The sequence below is a fragment of the Vigna radiata genome, unplaced genomic scaffold (genome assembly GCF_000741045.1).
Source record: "Vigna radiata var. radiata cultivar VC1973A unplaced genomic scaffold, Vradiata_ver6 scaffold_528, whole genome shotgun sequence".
Taxonomy (NCBI): domain Eukaryota; kingdom Viridiplantae; phylum Streptophyta; class Magnoliopsida; order Fabales; family Fabaceae; genus Vigna; species Vigna radiata.
Window position 1 is genome coordinate 1 of NW_014544141.1, and position 18,410 is coordinate 18,410.

General features: G+C 37.9%; 1 protein-coding gene across 1 annotated transcript; it reads right to left on the reverse strand.

The window, feature by feature from the left end:
• Positions 1-220: 220 nt before the first annotated feature.
• LOC106755403 (pyruvate kinase 2, cytosolic-like) lies at positions 221-10,992 on the reverse strand. The gene is made up of 7 exons (XM_014637556.2): positions 10,955-10,992; positions 9,848-9,920; positions 9,592-9,594; positions 8,840-8,900; positions 8,457-8,545; positions 8,130-8,274; positions 221-516 (listed from the first exon to the last, which is right to left on the reverse strand). Exons 1-7 carry the CDS (start codon positions 10,990-10,992, stop codon positions 482-484), a joined length of 444 nt encoding a protein of 147 aa, XP_014493042.1. The 3' UTR covers positions 221-481.
• Positions 10,993-18,410: the final 7,418 nt, after the last annotated feature.

Consider the following 18,410-nt stretch of genomic DNA (forward strand, 5'->3'; position numbering starts at 1 on the left):
AAACCCTAAACCCTAAACCCTAAACCCTAAACCCTAAAACCCTAAACCCTAGACCCTAGACCCTAGACCCTAGACCCTAGACCCTAGACCCTAGACCCTAGACCCTAGACCCTAGACCCTAGACCCTAGACCCTAGACCCTCAACCCTAGACCCTCAACCCTAGACCCTAAACCCTCAACCCTAAACCCTCAACCCTAAACCCTAAACCCCTAAGGATTAAAACGAATCAAAACGACAATGGATGAATCTCATATGATCATGGCAACAAGACCACTCATATCCCCTATCATGTAGAGGAGTACAAGTGATAAGGATCGTGACAACAACACCACTCACGTGAGGAAGAGTACCAGTAAAACGAATCAAAACGACAATGGATGAATCTCAGATGATCGTGACAACAAGACCACTCACATCCCCTGTCATGTAAAGGAGTACCAGTGATCAAGATCGTGGCAGCCACTCTCGCCAGAAGGAGTATCAGTGATAAGCAACTTGTTCTTGGAGATAAATTCCTACGAAATTACCATAAAAAGAGGTGTCTCAACACATATTTAAGTAATTAAAAACGCTTCACAACTTTAACAATGACAATCATTATAGTTCACAAACCTGTCACAACTGTAAACGAGGTACCATATCATACAGAACTATTCGAGTCTAGACCTTTTAAAATAGTTAATTTCAATTAAAATTAAACTATCAAAATAAGGAATCGAGCAAAACAAAGACAAGCAAACATCCATAGGGAAGCAAAAAAAAGTGATTAAATGTTGGGATAAAAATTGAATCATGCAAGACCGGACAAAATACATAAATCAAAAACTAAGATTGTAATCTGTTTTTCAAAGAAAAATCGGTTTAGAATAATTGAGCATTGAAGTTGAAAAAGGTACTAAAAATTGGATGAATGGTGTCTGAACACATATTTAAGCATTGAAAGAAGTAATTAAAAACGCTTGAACGCTTGACAGCTTTAGCAAAATAACAATCATTAATTACTCATAATTAGACATAAAGATCTCTATTTTTTAAAGATATGTTCCACCAAACAAAGTTGTAATTTTAATATATGCAAGACAAAAGAATACAATGTGTCAAACAAAATTGAAAAAATAGCAATTCCTGATCAAAGTTAACCATGAACCTAAAAATTGAAAAAGGAGCATGATAAAAACTTCTATTTCCATCAACAGCAAAGTTGGTTCAACATTAAAAGCACTAAAAATAATGAAAACAAAAATATAGTAATCATCACAGTCGACAGCAACTCATAACAATCATAATAACAAAGATGAAGAAAAAGGGCAAATGTGAAGTGTTATTTCTGTCGTGATGTGTTGATTCTGTTCCAGCCTTTAATTTTTGTTTTTTTAATCCATAAGAGGCAATAAGACAATGTATCGTCTTGAACATATAAGCTAATGCATCTAAATATTTATTCTGTTTTACACGGTCTGTACATCACTTTCAAATCTGGTGCAATATCAAATTCTGGTTTAATATCTATAATCTGTTTCTATGCAGATTTATTGTTTCTAAACCTTAAGACAAGTTCATCTGGTGTTATTACACATGTCTCAAGTGGTGGCAACTTGTTTTAATCAATCAAATACAAAAAGCATATATGAGTTGCGTTAAATCATGAAATAAAGTGCTGTCACTGTTTTGATCAATCTTTTTCACCGTGATTGTTGTTCTTGATTGTGTCTTAGGTTCTGCAAGTCTGCTAGCTCATATTCTACAGCTAGTTCTAGTCAATTAGGACTTTCTATACATGATTTTGGAGCCATCCAGCTTTGATTCTATACAAATTTCAAATAATGCTGCAGTTTGCCTTAATTTGGAGCATTTTTAAGCAACTGCTATTGTCAATTGTTGAATCTGTGTGTCTCTATGTTTCTGGACCGTTTGTGCACATATATTTGGTGATTTGAAACCTGTTTCTACTGTTCTTTTGGTCAAAATTGCACAACTACACCAAATCACCATTCCAGCCTTGTTTTGGTGCAACTTTTAAGTGAAATTGCTGCATAATTGGCTACAGCAGAGGTGTTCTGTCAAATCTGTCCATTTCAGTGCATTGTGAACATTTGTGCAGTTGTATTTTATCATTTAAAACATGTATGCACTGTTCATTTGGTCAATTTTAAGTCAATGTGCAGAATCACTTCCTAAACCATCAAATTTTGCCTAAATTTGGAAGTCAACTGGTGAATTTTTGCTGCAGTGTATTCCTTTGCTGTTTGAGTGTTTGTACACCTTCAAGTTGATGATATAAACTTGCTTGGACCATCAAATAACCTTTCCAAACACTATAACTCATTTTTGGGTCTGAAAGCACACTTTTAAAGCCATTTTTCTGGTGCAGTTTTCACTTTTAGTGCTGTTACATGTTTCCATATGGAATTATATGATCTAAGAAGTATAATCCAATCATAAAAAGCAAAAGAAAACAATGCAATCCAGTTTTGAACCCCAAAACCCAAAAATCACTAAATCCGCAGCTCATTGGGGACTTTGTTTGCAAAATTATCAAACAGTTTACTGCACTACTTTTGGCTCTTCGATTTTGCTTTTTCTTGCGTGTTTAATCTGATCTAGTGCCTCTCCTAGGTTCCTTTTGTGTCCCTCCATTGCTTCAAAGATTAAAACTACTTGAAATCACCTTGTTTGACCTCCAATTTGTGCCACCAAACCTGGTATGCGGATTTAAATTATGGTGCAGTGCAGATTTTTTGTCTGTGACTGGTTTGGTGTGTGGCAGGATGCTATGACGTTTTGGTCGAGATCTAGGAACCAGGTTGCTTCTCCAAAAGGGGTAACATACAAAGGAGTGGAAGCATTGTTAAAGCAAGCAAAAGTTGGGACTTTGAGAGCACCTCCCTTGAATGTACAGAACTGTTTCAGCAACCAGTTTTCAGCAGCAAATTTTCATCATTTTGGACCAACATTTTGTGATACACCAGCCACACTTGGCTTCTTTGAATTGTAACCTTTGTTACTTTTAATTTGGCTTGATATCATGGAACATTTGGGTGCAATTTTCTTTCAATTTTGATACTTGAATGATCATTCTGATTGACAGTGGCGAAAATAAAGAATTGGTTGAGGCACTAGGATTGGAAACAACGGATACTAAACCTTACATGGTTAGTCTGGGGGATGGGTGGAAAAAGGAGGCTCGTGGATGCTATGAAAGGGTACACATACGCATAGGAGAGGTGGAGATCACGACCAATTTGCACATGTTTGAATTAGGAGGAGTGGATGTGATTATGGAAGGTTATTTTCTAAGATTGATCTCAAGAACGGGTATCATCAAATAAGAATGGGGAGAGAGATATACCAAAGACGGCTTTCTGCACCAAATTGGGGCATTATGAATTTATGGGCATGCCATATGGCTAGACTAATGCCTCTGCAACCATCCAAAGCGCGATGACATTCTGGTTTATAGCCTGACCTGGGCCGAACACATTAAACATGAAGGGATGGTGTTGAAGAGGTTAGAGGAGGACTGTTGGGTCGTTAATCAGAAGAGCGAATTTGGATGAGTCCAGATTGCTTATTTAGGTCATTTGATTTCGGATAGGGGGTGGAAATGGACCCGGGAAAGTCAAGGCGGTAGTTGAATGGGAAAGACCAAGGAATGTGAAAGAGTTAAGTGGGATTCCTTGGGTTGACAGAGTATTATTGTCGTTTCGTCAAAGATTAAGAAAAAGTGGCAAAACCATTGACTGAATTATTGAAGAAAGGGGAGTATAAGTGGAATGAGAAGGCGGAAGAGGCAATTAAAAGAGGCGGTGACCACAACACCTGTGTTGGTATTACCCGAATTTGAGAAACAATTCCATATAGAATTTGATGCTTGAGGGGGGGGGGGAGTTGGTGCGGTGTTGACACAAGACAGGATGCCCATAGCATACTTTAGCAAAGCTTTATCTGTAGGATCATTGAATAAGTCGATTTATGAAAAAGAGCTTATGGCCTTGGCGATGGCCATACAACATTGCCGACCTTACTTGGACAACGGTTTATGGTGCATTAAGATCAAAGAAGTTTGCGGTACTTGCTGGAACAACGAATTACCACCCAAAATCAATAGAATTGGCTTGCCAAACTGTTGGGTTATGATTTTGAAACCATATATAAGACTGGGAGTTCTAACAAGGTCGCAGATGCCCTGTCACGGAGGACGGAGGACACGGGGGAGGAAGAGAAGGAGTTGAGGGTGTTATCCAAACTGTATTGGCAAATTTTCGAGGAAGTAATTAAGGAGGTCGAGAAGGATGAACATCTGTGAAAAATAATGGAAGAGATCATGTTAGACCCTTATTAGTCTATGAGAGAACGAAGAGACTTTAGTTAGTTGGTCTAACTGCCTTGGCAGTTAGGGGGAGCAGGGAGAAGCTATTAAACCTGTATAAATAGTTATGAGTAGATTATTAGAAATACTTTGGGTTTTACAGAATTGTTGTCAGGACTTATTGTTCTGAGAGGGAGAGGTTAAGCTCTCTGCATTCTTTTCTTAGATTGAAAGTAAATAAAAGAGGCATTACAGTTTCTGTGTCATTTTTTTAGGGTGTGGAGTGAATTTTCCATAGGTTCTTGATAAAAGAACCTATCAGATCCGGAAGAATCCCGACTCACAACCCCTTTTACTCTAGAACATGAAAGGCTGCATTACAAGGGGACACTCGTGATATCTGCCAAGTCGGCATGGATCCCAAAATTGTTGGCCGAGTTCCACCTTACACAAACTGGGGGGCATTCGGGAATTTACAGAACTTATAGGACTGTGGTGGGGATGAAGAAAGCGGTGACTGAGTACGTGGTGCGCTACTTGGTGTGCCAACGATCGCTGATGTGTTCATCATGGAGGTGGTTCGATTACACGAAATACCAGCCTCGGTGGTGAATGACTGTGACCCTTTATTCTTGAGTATTTTCTGGAAAGAACTATTCAACAGGCAAGGAACTCAGTTGCAAATGAGCATTGCTTACCATCCTAAAACGGGCGGCCAGACGGAGGTATTAAATAGAATTTTGGAGGGATATTTTCGTTGCTTTTGTTCGAAGCAGCCAAAAGGGTGGAGTGGGATGTTACCCTGCGCGGAATACTGGTATAACACCAGTTTTCAAGGAGCTGTGAAAAGTACTCCTTTTAAGGTGGTTTATGGACGGCAACCTCCATCACTACACCGGTTTATTCCCGGGGAGACGGTGGTAGAGGCAGTCGCACAGGAGTTGCAAACACGGGATGAGGCTTTGAAGCAATTGAAGTTTCATCTCCAATGAGCGCAAGAGTTGATGGTTAAACAAGCCAACAAGAAAAGAAGGGCAGCAGAGTGGGTATAAATAATCCCTGTTTCAACAGAGGGANGGGTCGTTGTTTTCATTGTTATAAAGAACAGGTTCAGTGANCCTTGTTAAGGAGAGGTTATGCTCCCAATTCATGTACAGATACATTCATTATGAATAATATATTTCTTTCATTCTTTCATNCATTTTTTTGTGTTGTTCATACTGTTGTGAGTGAGAATGATCNGGTTAAGACTTAGGAACCTAACACTACTGCAAATCTAAAACTCAAGCATGCAATCATACAAAAATTATAAAACTCATTAAAAGCTTCAGTAATGTATTGCATTGCAGTTGAAATGTTTTTGCCTCTCACCAGAAGAAAAGCAAAAAAAGGACGATATAGCTTGGTTTATTTTGTAGCTACATATCAATGTGTTAACTTAACATCACTCTATTGATTAATGATAATACTAACATGCTTAAATGTTGAAAGAACTATAATACAGAACTGAGAAAGCTTATTTCTGTCAAAAGTGATTGACATATAGAACTAATTAATAATAAAATGACTCAATAGTCATGTCCACAAGAAATACAATAATGCTTCTCCTAAACTTAGTCTTTCCACACTTTTACACACACAAAACCACCCACAAGCAATGAATAACCTCCTTTGTTTATTAGTAACAAGAAAGAATACAAGAATGTAGGAAAGTGAGAGCCTAATCTCCCCCAATCAAACTAATCAGTCTGTTCAAGATACAAAAATGAACAAATCCTAACTGTCAAAACAGTTAAGTTGACAACTAACTACTGACGCTTCCCTCTCCTCTCATATACTAACAGTTTCCTATCATTACCCCCCCCTCCTACGACAACCTTGTCCCCAAGGTTGAATTCGGGATATTGATCCTACATGGAGGCTTCATCTTCCCATGTACCACCCTCCTTACCCCCTGCTTGCCATTCCACGTGCAAAGCCTCCTCTCCTTGCTGAACTTGTCTCTTGTCCAAGACTTTAATGGGCCAAAAATTGGGTCACTCTGCCTGCAGCTCCTCTGGCAGCCCCTTTTCCACCGTCTTATCTCCCACTGCTTTTTTTAATTGGGACACATGAAAAACCGTGTCAATTCTTGCTGTTTCGGGTAGCTTTAGTCTAAAAGCCGCATTTCCCACTTGCTGTAACACCTGGAAAGGACCAAAATAGCGAGCTGAGAGCTTTGGGTGCAGCCTCACGGGCATCGAAGATTGTCGATGAGGTCTGATCTTCAAATAAACCCAATCATTCACCTTGATATCCGCCTCTCTCCTCTTCTTGTTAGCCTGCTAAACCATTAAATCTTAGGCCCAATTCAAATGATGTTTCAGATGTTTAAGGGCCTCATCACGTGTCATCAAGTCTTGGGTAACAGCCTCAACAAGTGTTTCCCCAGGGATGAATCTGCTAAAAGATGGAGGAGCTCTGCCATACACGGTCTCAAAAGGTGTACATCTAGCCCACCCCTGCTAATTGGTATTATACCAGTACTCTGCCCATGGCAATACTATATACCAATTTTTGGGTTGTTCCGAACAGAAACAGCGTAGATACCCTTCAACTATTCGATTTACCACTTCTATTTGCCCATCCGTTTCAGGGTGATAGGCAGTGTTCATCCTGAGTTGACATCCTTGAACTCGCATCATCGTGTCTTCCACATCCTGCGCTATCCTCATCGCCTCCATTAACTCCGAAGGATTCTGAATTCGCACCTGACCCTTCACGTCTTCCCGAAATCCGGCCAAGAAGTATCCCAGCACCTACTCCTCAGGTATTCCCTTCGTTTGCCCCATCAAGACTTCAAAACTGTGAACAAATCCATTGTTCCTTCTTGACGTAGAGTGGCCCGTCGTTCAAACATCGTTCCCCTAAATCCCCCTCCGAAGCGACTGATCATGGTCGTCTTCAATCCGTCCCACGATCGGTTTCGGATTTTCTCTTTCCAAAACGTAAACCAGTACGCAGCACTTCCCTCCATGCTCACATATGCAAGCTCCAACTTTTCTTCATCGTCCGTCACCTTCTGTATATCAAACAATCTTTCTACCCGGTTGAGCCAACTGAGTGGCTCCTCTCCTTCGAAGGTAGGTAACTCTACCCTCTTCCTTCATGCTTTCTGTTCTCCACTCTTTTTGCTGTTTCCGCCACCCCTGATCACCTTCGGTCCTCTGTGTTGATTATCATTGATAGAACTATCCTTCAAGCTCCCCTCCGTCTATGGACCTTGATGGCCTTGCATTCCCAATATCTTCATTATTTGTTGGAGATCCCTTCGTACCGCCGCGATTCAGCCTTCATACTCTCCATCGTTATCTCAATTGCTTCAAGTCTTGCCTCCGTCGCATTCTCCATTCTCACGTCGTTCCCATTTTTTTCGATCCAACAAGTCGGATCAAATGATAGGTTTCTGGTAAAGAAACCTATAGTCTTTCCACACTTTTACACACACAGAACCACCCATAAGCAATGAATAACCTCCTCTGTTTATTAGCAACAAGAAAGAACACAAGAATATAGGAAAGTGAAAGCCTAATCTCCCCCAATCAGACTAATCAGTCTGTTTAAGATACAACAATGAATAGAAGTATAATGGAAAACAAAATTAGACACGAAAGGGGCGAGGCTACTTGTACATAATGTGATGAACATCTTAAACTAAAGGAATATTGATTAAGACAGAAACATGCAAAAGTACTAAACGCAGGAGTTCGTATAATTTTCTATTGCAATCTTTATAGAAAAATGAAGCAGGATTCATCACTTATGACAAAACGAATTTACCATCTAACACTGCATTGGCAACATCGGCTGCTTCAGCACGAGTAGGTCTTAGATTATCAGCCATAGAGTCCACAACACATGTCACAACAACTGCCTTTCCAGCCATGTTACACTTGTAAATAGCAGCTTTTTGGAATAAGAAAACCTGTCAGATCCAAACATTAATATGAAAAATTAGCATAGTTTTAGTCTGGAGAGAGCAAGGAATGCTGTAAAAATCACAAGTACATACAGATCTTCCTTCATGATCAAAATACTACCACACAAAAATGGAAATATCTCATATATAACAGCATTGGATTTTTCTTTCCATAAGTAAACACTGACCTTCTCATGTGGGAGTTCTATCCCTAAATTTCCACGGGCAAGGATGATGCCATTTGCTTCTTTCAATATCCCATCAAAATTTGTCAGTCACTGTTATAATTTCACGGAAGAAAGATGCATTTTAGAATCACAATTAAGAACTATACAGCATAGCATTTTTCTGTCAAAAGAGGAGAGTCAACTATTCAAAAGATTTTGAAGTTTCGTACTTCAATGTTTTCAATCTTCGCAAAAATATGCGTCTGCCTAATGTCACCCAAATTAGAGAGAAATTCACGCGCCTGCAAAATGAAAAATGTTGGCGTTTATGCTTAAAATTTATAGACATATCCTTAAAATTTTAGCATTTAGGGGCACAGACAAAACAATCCTAAAATTTATACCATCATCTCGAAGTACTGGTTCCACAACTTTGATGCCTCTCCCAACCGCAATAATGCAGGCCTGCAACAAATGATAATATATATACATATATAAGCAAAAAAACAAATTCTCTCAACACTACAGTCCTTCCAGTCCTTCCCTTAAGTCTGAATATTCAGACTAATAAACCAAGCTATCCGAAAACTCTTTCAACATAGCATGTTCTCATAAAATGTATGTTCAGAAATTTAGGCTTGCTGAACCTTAAATTTACTTCATTCTGATGGTTTCATTTTTCATTGCCACAGTGAAAACTATGAAGTATATAAAATATATTTTGGTTTGTCTTTTACCAAACGAGAAAAATATGGGATCCAAAGAATAGAAATAATTATATGAAGATCTGCTGCTATCAGTATGTCTGGATTGGAGGTAGAGAATGAAATGAAATGGACAAGAATAAAAATGTCATTTCATTATTTGTATATTGTATAATGAAATTTTGTTTCATTGATCCAAAAAAAGATAGAATGAAACAAGTTGTAACTTTTAATTCCCATATTATCCTTAAGACATTAATTTATAAATATAAAACAGCCATTTTATGATCTAAAAGCTTTGTTCCATTAAGAGCGCCCTAAATTGGAAGAGAAAAATTTGAAAATAAACGATAGAATGGAACATAATCCATTCTTAAATTTTCAGTTCTTATTTTGAAAAAAAAAAACAAATATTGGAACAACTTTTCCTTCCAGTCCATTCCATCATGTACCTCCTACACAGACATAGTATAAAGGGACACATAAGAATATGACTATGAATTGCTCAGTATAGTGAAAAATAGGTATAGGGATAATCTCCCGGTAGAAAATACACATAGGATTAGGATACTGTTTTTATAATAAAGAGAATATGAGTGAAGCTCAAATTACAAATAATGATAAAGAGAAATAATAACAAATAAACACAAGATTCGAGTAATTCATATAATTATACTATCACATTGAACATTAAAAACCGTCAATTACCTTATCCGTGGCAACTGTTATTGATATATCAACAGAATCATTTAAAACGACCTCGCCCTTCTCAACATTCCAGCTGTCATAATGAATGTTGGATTTCAGTACTAGAAACTCCCATGAGAATAATTTAATTTTAATAGAGTAGGAAAATGGGAAAAAGGTATTGAGAAAGATATCACATACCAAAAATGTAACAAAAAATTAGTATTGTATTTAAGTATTTCATAGTAGTTACTAATTTAGATTCATGCCACTCCAAATTGACATGGTATGTTTGGTATAAAATCCAACAGACGGACAAGAATTAAAGAGGAATGGCAGGAATATTGACACTGATCAATGCATCAGGAATGTAAGGGAATCCAAATATAGAACGATACTCCCTCCATCCTTATATATATGGTTTGATACCTTAATCAAACCCTTACTAAAAAAGTTTGCTAATGTAGCATTAAGTTTGTCTGAGATTATATTTTTCCATAATTATCATTAAATAACTAATGTATAATGAGAGAAAAGTAGGAATGAATGCAGCTTCAAACAAACTGGTCATAATTGAATTTGCATATTGATACCTACACGAGGTTTTCTAGAAAATAACATTAGTGAGACTGCCCTACCCTAATACACAAATCTGAAAATTAGAGCAGTTTTTATAACAAAAAAATTGAACACCTAAAAATTATTAAGATTACTTGCTTATAAACGAATGGAATGATAGTTTGATAGGACTCCTAATAAGGATGGGCTAGTTAATCAACATGAAACAATTATAGAGGGAGCAAAGCCCAAAATATGGAATGTTTACGTGAGAAGAAAGAAAATGGGGTTAGGAAAAGAAAGAGAAGTTAGTTAGAGAGGGGAATGACGTGTCAGGAATCCAGGGAAGGGGAATTCTGTTATAGGACAGAGAATGGTGAGTGTGAAGGGATAGGGAGGAGATTGTGAGTTGGTTAGGAGGAGAGTCATCCTCTGGTTAGGAGTGAGAGCACTCTAGTTTTGACTGCTGATTGTACAGCTTTCAGCTCCATAACTTTTTTGCTACATAATACTTCAATAATATACTTGTGATATTCAGTCTTATTGTTGGGTTTCTATCATTGGTCTGACCTGTCGGATCTCCGAGAAGAGCTAGCAATTTTGTCCATGCCACCCAAAATGTCTGACTGACTCGACGCATTGGAGGAAAGATTGTTAGCAACAGAAGTGTCAGTACGCGAGACGTTGGGGGAATTTCGCAAACTAATGTTGGAAGAGCTGACTAAGTTGCGTAACGAGCAAGCGGGAGAGCGTCGAGAATCTCCATTTTCAGATATGGATTCAGGGGCAGAGTATAGGATGGCAGCAAAGAAGGTGGAATTGCAATCATTTGATGGTATTGACCCTGAGGGATGGATTACCAGGGCAGAGACATATTTTGAAGTGCACGACTCTACAGAAGCGGTGAAGGTCCGATTGCCAAAACTAAGTATGGAAGGGGCAACCATTCATTGGTTTAATCTTCTACAAGAAGCAGAAGTGGGGTTGTCGTGGACCAAGTTAAAAAGAGAGTTGATCGGTCGTTATGGTGATCGTACTAGCGGTAATCCTGTTGCATTCTCCATTCTCGCGTCGTTTGTTGGAGATCCCTTCGTACCGCCGCAATTCAGCCTTCATACCCTCCATCGTGATCTCAATTGCTTCAAGTCTTGCCTCCGTCGCATTCTCCATTCTCGCGTCGTTCCCAGTTCGTTTGGATCCAGCAGGTCGGACCAAATGATAGGTTTCTGGTAAACAAACCTATAGTCTTTCCACACTTTTACACACACAAAACCACCCACAAGCAATGATAAACCTCCTCTATTTATTAGTAACAAGAAAGAATACAATAATGTAGGAAAGAGAAAGCCTAATCTCCCCCCAATCAGACTAATCAGTCTGCTCAAGATACAAGAATGAACAAAAGTAAAGTTCCTTCTATTACTCTTCCTATTTATACAAACTCGTAACCACCCAAATCCTAATTATCAAAACAGTTAAGCTGACAACTAACTACTGACGCTTCCCTCTCCTCTCATATACAAACAGTTTCCTATCATAAACCCTAAACACCTACCATTATAAAATCATCACAGCTAAACAAACAAATAAAATTCAGTTAGAGTTTTCCACAGAACAACCCAAAACTAAACTACCCCCCACACATGCTTTAATAATTCATTTATTCACATAATTGTATGGTTCAATACATGTTCTTCAACAATGGAGAAGAACCCTGTTACCATCAGCACAGAAAAAAACATAGAGATGTTGTGCATCTAAGCTGCCTTAAAATTTACATTTTAAGCATTAACGCAGTAACTAATTATGAACTACATCCTGACAATCCACTAAAAATGTACTACATATCAACAGACTTTATAGCTTCATTTGCACATGAACCAACATGACTCACCTCTCAACTAGCACGAGTACCAACATATATGATAATATTCATTTCAGGAAGCCACTTCCTGAATTCTTTGGCCCAATTTGATAACGTGGAGAGCGGAACAAATACAAGAAAAGGACCATGGATTTGCTGGGCATTCTCTGTAAGGAACAAAAAAGCATGTATTATTAAATTGCAAAGGCAATTGTAATCAAACAGATAACTGATATTACACCTGATGTAGAATGATATCACTGCACAAATCAACAATATTAAACTATTAAAATTGTATAATTAAATGATATATATGTTTATTTCTCAACCTTGATATTACTCTTATCACAAGAGAAAGAGAAATACTATGTGTACAACGATGTGAAAAAGAGAAAGGAGAGAAAACTATTACATGTTATTAGTGGTATCATAGAGATAGATAGAGAAAAAAGTAGTGTCCTATACTACTAAAAATTATTGTATGAATATCTACTTATCATAATCCATACATTAGAATGCTTGCTCCATACACCGTATGAATTTAGAAAACAAAAAGAATCAGGGCACCGAAACAATCAAAGGAATATTGTACATATAAAATGATGGTAAAAAATTATATTACAAGGTTCACTAGTGACTAAGGTACTCATTTAATCACTATATTATGGACACTTCATTGGGACTCAAATCTTATCAAACCTGTATGCTACTGGATCGTAGGGGTGAAAAATGTTGAATAACTCCCGACAGCTGGCATCTCTTTTCTTATATTTTCCTGCTCCCAATGTTCTTGTCATTTACTGAAACAAACAAGAAAGAATACATAGTTATCAACCTAGATGCATATGATTAAAATATTCCTCCAAGCAAATGAATATTATATTTGCAGAAATCTTGAGTAACACTGCTACTTTTATTCGTTGTTAACCAGATTTCATATAGAAATAACCAGCATGGTTGATCCTATATATTTAATTAAACTGTCTATAATTTATTCAAGGTGAGTGTTTCTATTGAAGGTTTCCGTAATGATGATGACAGAATGCAGCAGATGAGAGAATAAATTACTATAAAACCAACGAAGCTTACTAGAAGTATATGCAGAATTGCCAAACACCAAGGAGAGGGAGTAAGCCAGAGGAAGGGAGAAGAGGTTTACCAGGGTTGGAAAATTGGCATACAGAAAAATCTTTCAAGTCAACACGCTTAATTAAATCAGTTGCCTTTTTAATTTGATAATTACTTGCAAGTAATTTGATCAAAAGACAAACTGAAGAGAATGGTTCCTTGTTCAACCTATCAATCTAAGCCAAACAAGCTCTGTATATGGACAAAACAGTGTTTCATGATAAAAATAATAAAATAACTCAAATAAGCTAGGGAAGAAGCCAGTATAAATTGGCCTTAACACACTTAATTATTGGGATTTGCCTGTTTTCTTTATTATGATGTGGAAATATTGAATTATTGTTGTTACAGGAGTATTGTTATGTTTGTATGCCATTAATAGATTTTTTAATATTAGATTGTGATATGTGTGTGTTATGGTGCATTTCAACATAAGCAACTATAGCATCCAAATTTTAGAAAGCAGTTTCAATAATCTTTTAAACGATGGAAAAGACTTTATGACAGCAAAAGAAAGTTGCTCAAGGTAGCAGAACATTAATTTGGATGATTGGCAATGATCTAACTTTAACACGTAGAGACAACTTAACAAAGCGAATGCAGATCGGTTTACTGCCAATTAAGTTCAAGCTGACTTTCCAGTCTATCACCAAATCAATCGCAAAAACAATTTCATACTCAGATAATGTTCATTCTGGACTAGCTCTTAATTAAACATTGAAACTTATTCGAAATAGCAAGTCACATAAGAAATCAATCAATGAAACAGTGACCGCGTATGTGCAAAACAGAATCAAATGACCCTATGCTGCTCAAACTTAGCAAGTAACTCTGATTGATTGACACCAAATCATGCACCTGAGCTGTTCATTGATATGGTCACGACTCTTTGACGGTGTAGAGTATATCATATTCCAATCAGAAATTCACAGTTGCAGCACACGTAAAACCAGATTTGAATACAATTTAAACGACTGCACATGACTATGAGAAAACCGTATATGATGCTGAAATTAAAAGACTCGAACAATCAATGTTAACCGAGTAAAAATGAAAAGGACTCAAGCAAAGGAAGATTAGCACCGATGAAAACTCAAATCAGAGAAAACACCCAAACTAAACCAGATCAAGACGATTTAAATCAAAGACGCAAGACAAAAAAAACCGACTGAATCAAATGAAACAAATCAACATGATACTAATCGAAACAATGCGGAAATATGAAGACAAAACGAAATAATACAAACTCAAAATCAAAACAAGACAACAGATCAATAAATGAATCAATACAGAGACGCGAATCAGACAAGTTGAGAATCAAAGAGAAACGCAAATCAAATGAAAACAAAAATAGTGACAGAGACAGAGTTACTTGGCTCTTGTGGCGTGGACGCAACCGGAGCTATGATGACCACTTGATGAAAGAATGGCTCCGAGAAGATGACCGAAAGTGCGATGCGACTCCTGCGAAGCGTCTTCCAGAGAAAATTGTGCAGCGGAATGCAGAATATATTCGAAGAACTCTAAAAACCCTAGGATGACCGAGAGAATCAAAATCGGTTGGATAAATCGGAAGAGATCGAAGAAAAACCCTAGAAAAGGGGGAAAACTTGATTCGGACCGATTAAACGGTTCAAAAGCTATATGAACGGTGTATAAGGGAAAACAAACGGTGGAAAGGCGTTTAATCGGGGGAAAAGAAGATTTAATCGGTGAAAACCGAAGAAAAAATGAAATGCAAAGGGAAACCCTGGCGGGAGGATGAAAATGTTCGGTGAAAGTTGGAAGAGCTGTGTAAAATGATGGATCTGTGAAGAAAAGAGACTTACGGGAAGGTGACAGACTCTCGAGGGCGACGAACTCTCCGGCGGACGTCGACGGCGAGAAGATAATGCGATTTTTGGCGAAAATGAAACGGTGAGAGGAAATGTTTTCTTGTGGCAGTGAAGTGAAGACGTGATGAGACTGAACGCGAGAACAAAAGGACGCGTGGCCAAGGAGTAGCGCGTAGTAACGGTGGTGATGTAGGCTGATGACGAGAGAGAATCACCAATGAAAAATAATGGAAAATGAACGATGAGAGAGGTGGTTGAAAATGAAAAATAATTAATGAACTCATGTTCTCAAAATTAAGTACTTAAGAGAGTTCACTTTTATTTTATTTTCTTTTCAACAATTTCGTTTCCTTTTTAAGTTGTTTGTTCTTAGAAATATTTTTTGTTTTTTTTCATTTTTTCAATTTAAAAATTAAGAAAATATGAATTATTCTTTTGTTAATGACATATTTATCGATTGGGTTTGGTTAGGTTGGATTGGTTTAGTTTGGGTTGGGTTGGAAGTTGGGTCGAATTCGGTTGGATTGAGTTACGTTTGATTGGGTTTATAGTGGTTTTTGAGGGCTTCATATGTGTTTTTAGGGGTTTTTAGTGGTTTTTAAGGGGTTATAGTGGTTTTTGAGGGGTTTATAAGTGTTTCTAGGAATTTTTAATGGTTTTTAAGGATTTATAGTGGTTTTCGTGGAGTTTATAAGTGATTATAGGGTTTTTTAGTGGTTTTTAAGGGTTTATAGTGGTTTTGTAGAGGATTATAAGTGTTTTAAAAAGTTTTTAAAGTGTTTTAAGGGTTTATAATGGTTTTTGAGGGGTCTATAAGCGTTTTTAGGGCTTTTTTGTGGTTTTTAACGGTTTACATTGGCTTTTTAGGGGTTTATAAGTGTCGTTAAAGGTTTTTAGTGGTTTTTGAGGGGTTTATAGGTGTTTTTAGGGGTTTTAAGTGTTTTATAAGGGTTTTTTAGGGGTTTTAAGGGTGAACTGATCGTGGGTGATCTTATCGTGGGTGATCTTGTCGAGGGTGAACTTATCATGGGGGAACTTATCGTGGGTGATCTTATCGTGGGTGAACTTATCGTTTGGCCAACTTATCGTTTCGTGAACTTATCGTTGGGTGCAATAATTGTGGGTGAACTGATCGTGGGTGAGCGTATCGGGGGTGCACCTATCGTGGGTGATTTTATTGTGGGTGATCTTATCGTGGGTGATCTTATCGTTGGTGATCTTGTGAAGGTGATTTTATCGTGGGTGAACTTATCGTAGGTGAACTTATTGNTATCGTTGGTGATCTTGTGAAGGTGATTTTATCGTGGGTGAACTTATCGTAGGTGAACTTATTGTGGGTGATCTTATCGTGGGTGATCTTATCGTGGGTGATCTTATCTTGGGTGATCTTATCGTGGGTGAACTTATCGTGGGTGAACTTAGTGGGTGAACTTATCGTTTGGCCAACTTATCGTTTCGTGAACTTATCGTTGGGTGAACTTATTTTGGGTGAACTGATCATGGATGATTTTATACTGCGTGATCTTATTGTGGATGATCTTATCGTTGGTGATCTTATGAAGGTGATTTTATCGTGGGTCAACTTATCGTGGCTGGTCTTATCATGGGCGATCTTATCCTGGGTGATCGTATCGTGGGTGATCTTACGTGGGTGAACTTATCGTGTGTGATTTTATCGTGGGTGATCTTATCCTGGGTGATCTTATCGTGGGTGATCTTATCGTGGGTGAACTTATCGTGGGTGATCTTATCGTGGGTGATCTTATCCTGGGTGAACTTATCGTGGGTGATCTTATCGTGGGTGATCTTATCGTGGGTGAACTTATCGTGGGTGAACTTAATCGGTNAACTTATCGTTTGGCCAACTTATCTTTTCGTGAACTTATCGTTGGATGAACTTATTGTGGGTGAACTGATCGTGGGTGATCTTATCGTGGGTGATGTTATCGTGGGTGATCTTATCATGGGTGATCTTATCGTGGGTGATCTAATCGTGGGAGATCTTATCGTGGGTGATCTTACTATGGGTGATCTTATCGTGGGTGAACTTATCGTTTCATGAACTTATCGTTGGGTGAACTTATTGTGGGTGAACTGATCGTGGATGATTTTATTGTGGGTAATCTTATCGTGGGTTATCTTATCATTGGTGATCTTATGGAGGTGATTTTATCGTGGGTGAATTTGTCGTGGGTGATCTTATCGTGGGTGATCTTATCGTTGGTGAACTTATCGTGGGTGAACTTATCGTGGGTGAACTTATCGCGAGTAACATTATCGTGGGTGAACTTATCATGGATGATCTTATCGTGGGTGAACTTATCATGGGTGAACTTATCGTTGGGTGAAGTAATCGTTGGTTGAACTTATCATTGCTAAACTTATCGTGGGTAATCTTATCGTGGGTAATCTTATCGTGGGTGATTTTATCATGGGTGATCTTATCGTGGGTGAAATTAGTGGGGGAACTTATCGTTTGGCGAACTTATCGTTTCGTGAACTTATCGTTGGGTGAACTTATCGGGGGTGAACTTATCGTGGGTCATCTTATCGTGGGTGAACTTATCGTGTGTGAACTTATCATGAGTGAAGTTATCGTTGGGTGATCTTAATCTTTGGCGAACTTATCACTTAGTGAACTTATTGTTTGATGAACTTATTGTTTGATGAATTTATTGTGCGTGAACTTAGTGGGAGAACTTATCGTTTGACGAATTTATCATTTTTTGAACTTATCGTGGGTGAACTTATCGTGGGTGAACTTGTCGTGGGTAAACTTATCGGGGGTGAAGTTATCGTGGGTGAACTTATCATAGGTGAAGTTATCGTGGGTGAACATATCATGGGTGATCTTATAGTGAGTGAACTTATCATGGGTGAACTTATATGGGTGATCTTATCGTGGGTGAACTTATCTAAAGTTTGTACATTGTTCTACAAACTTTCCACATATTTTGCAGAAAGATGTAGAATAGTTGTACACCCTTTATACATCTTTTGTACACCCTTTGTACACCCTTATGCACTCTTTGTATACACATTGTATAGCCTTTTTACAGCCTTTCTGCATCCTTTCTACATTCGTTCTACACCTTTTGTATACTTTTTGTACACCCGTTTGCAGCATTTCTACATGTTTTGTAGAAAGATGTAGAAAATGGTGTCATCCTTTATACATCCTTTGTACACTCTTTCTACA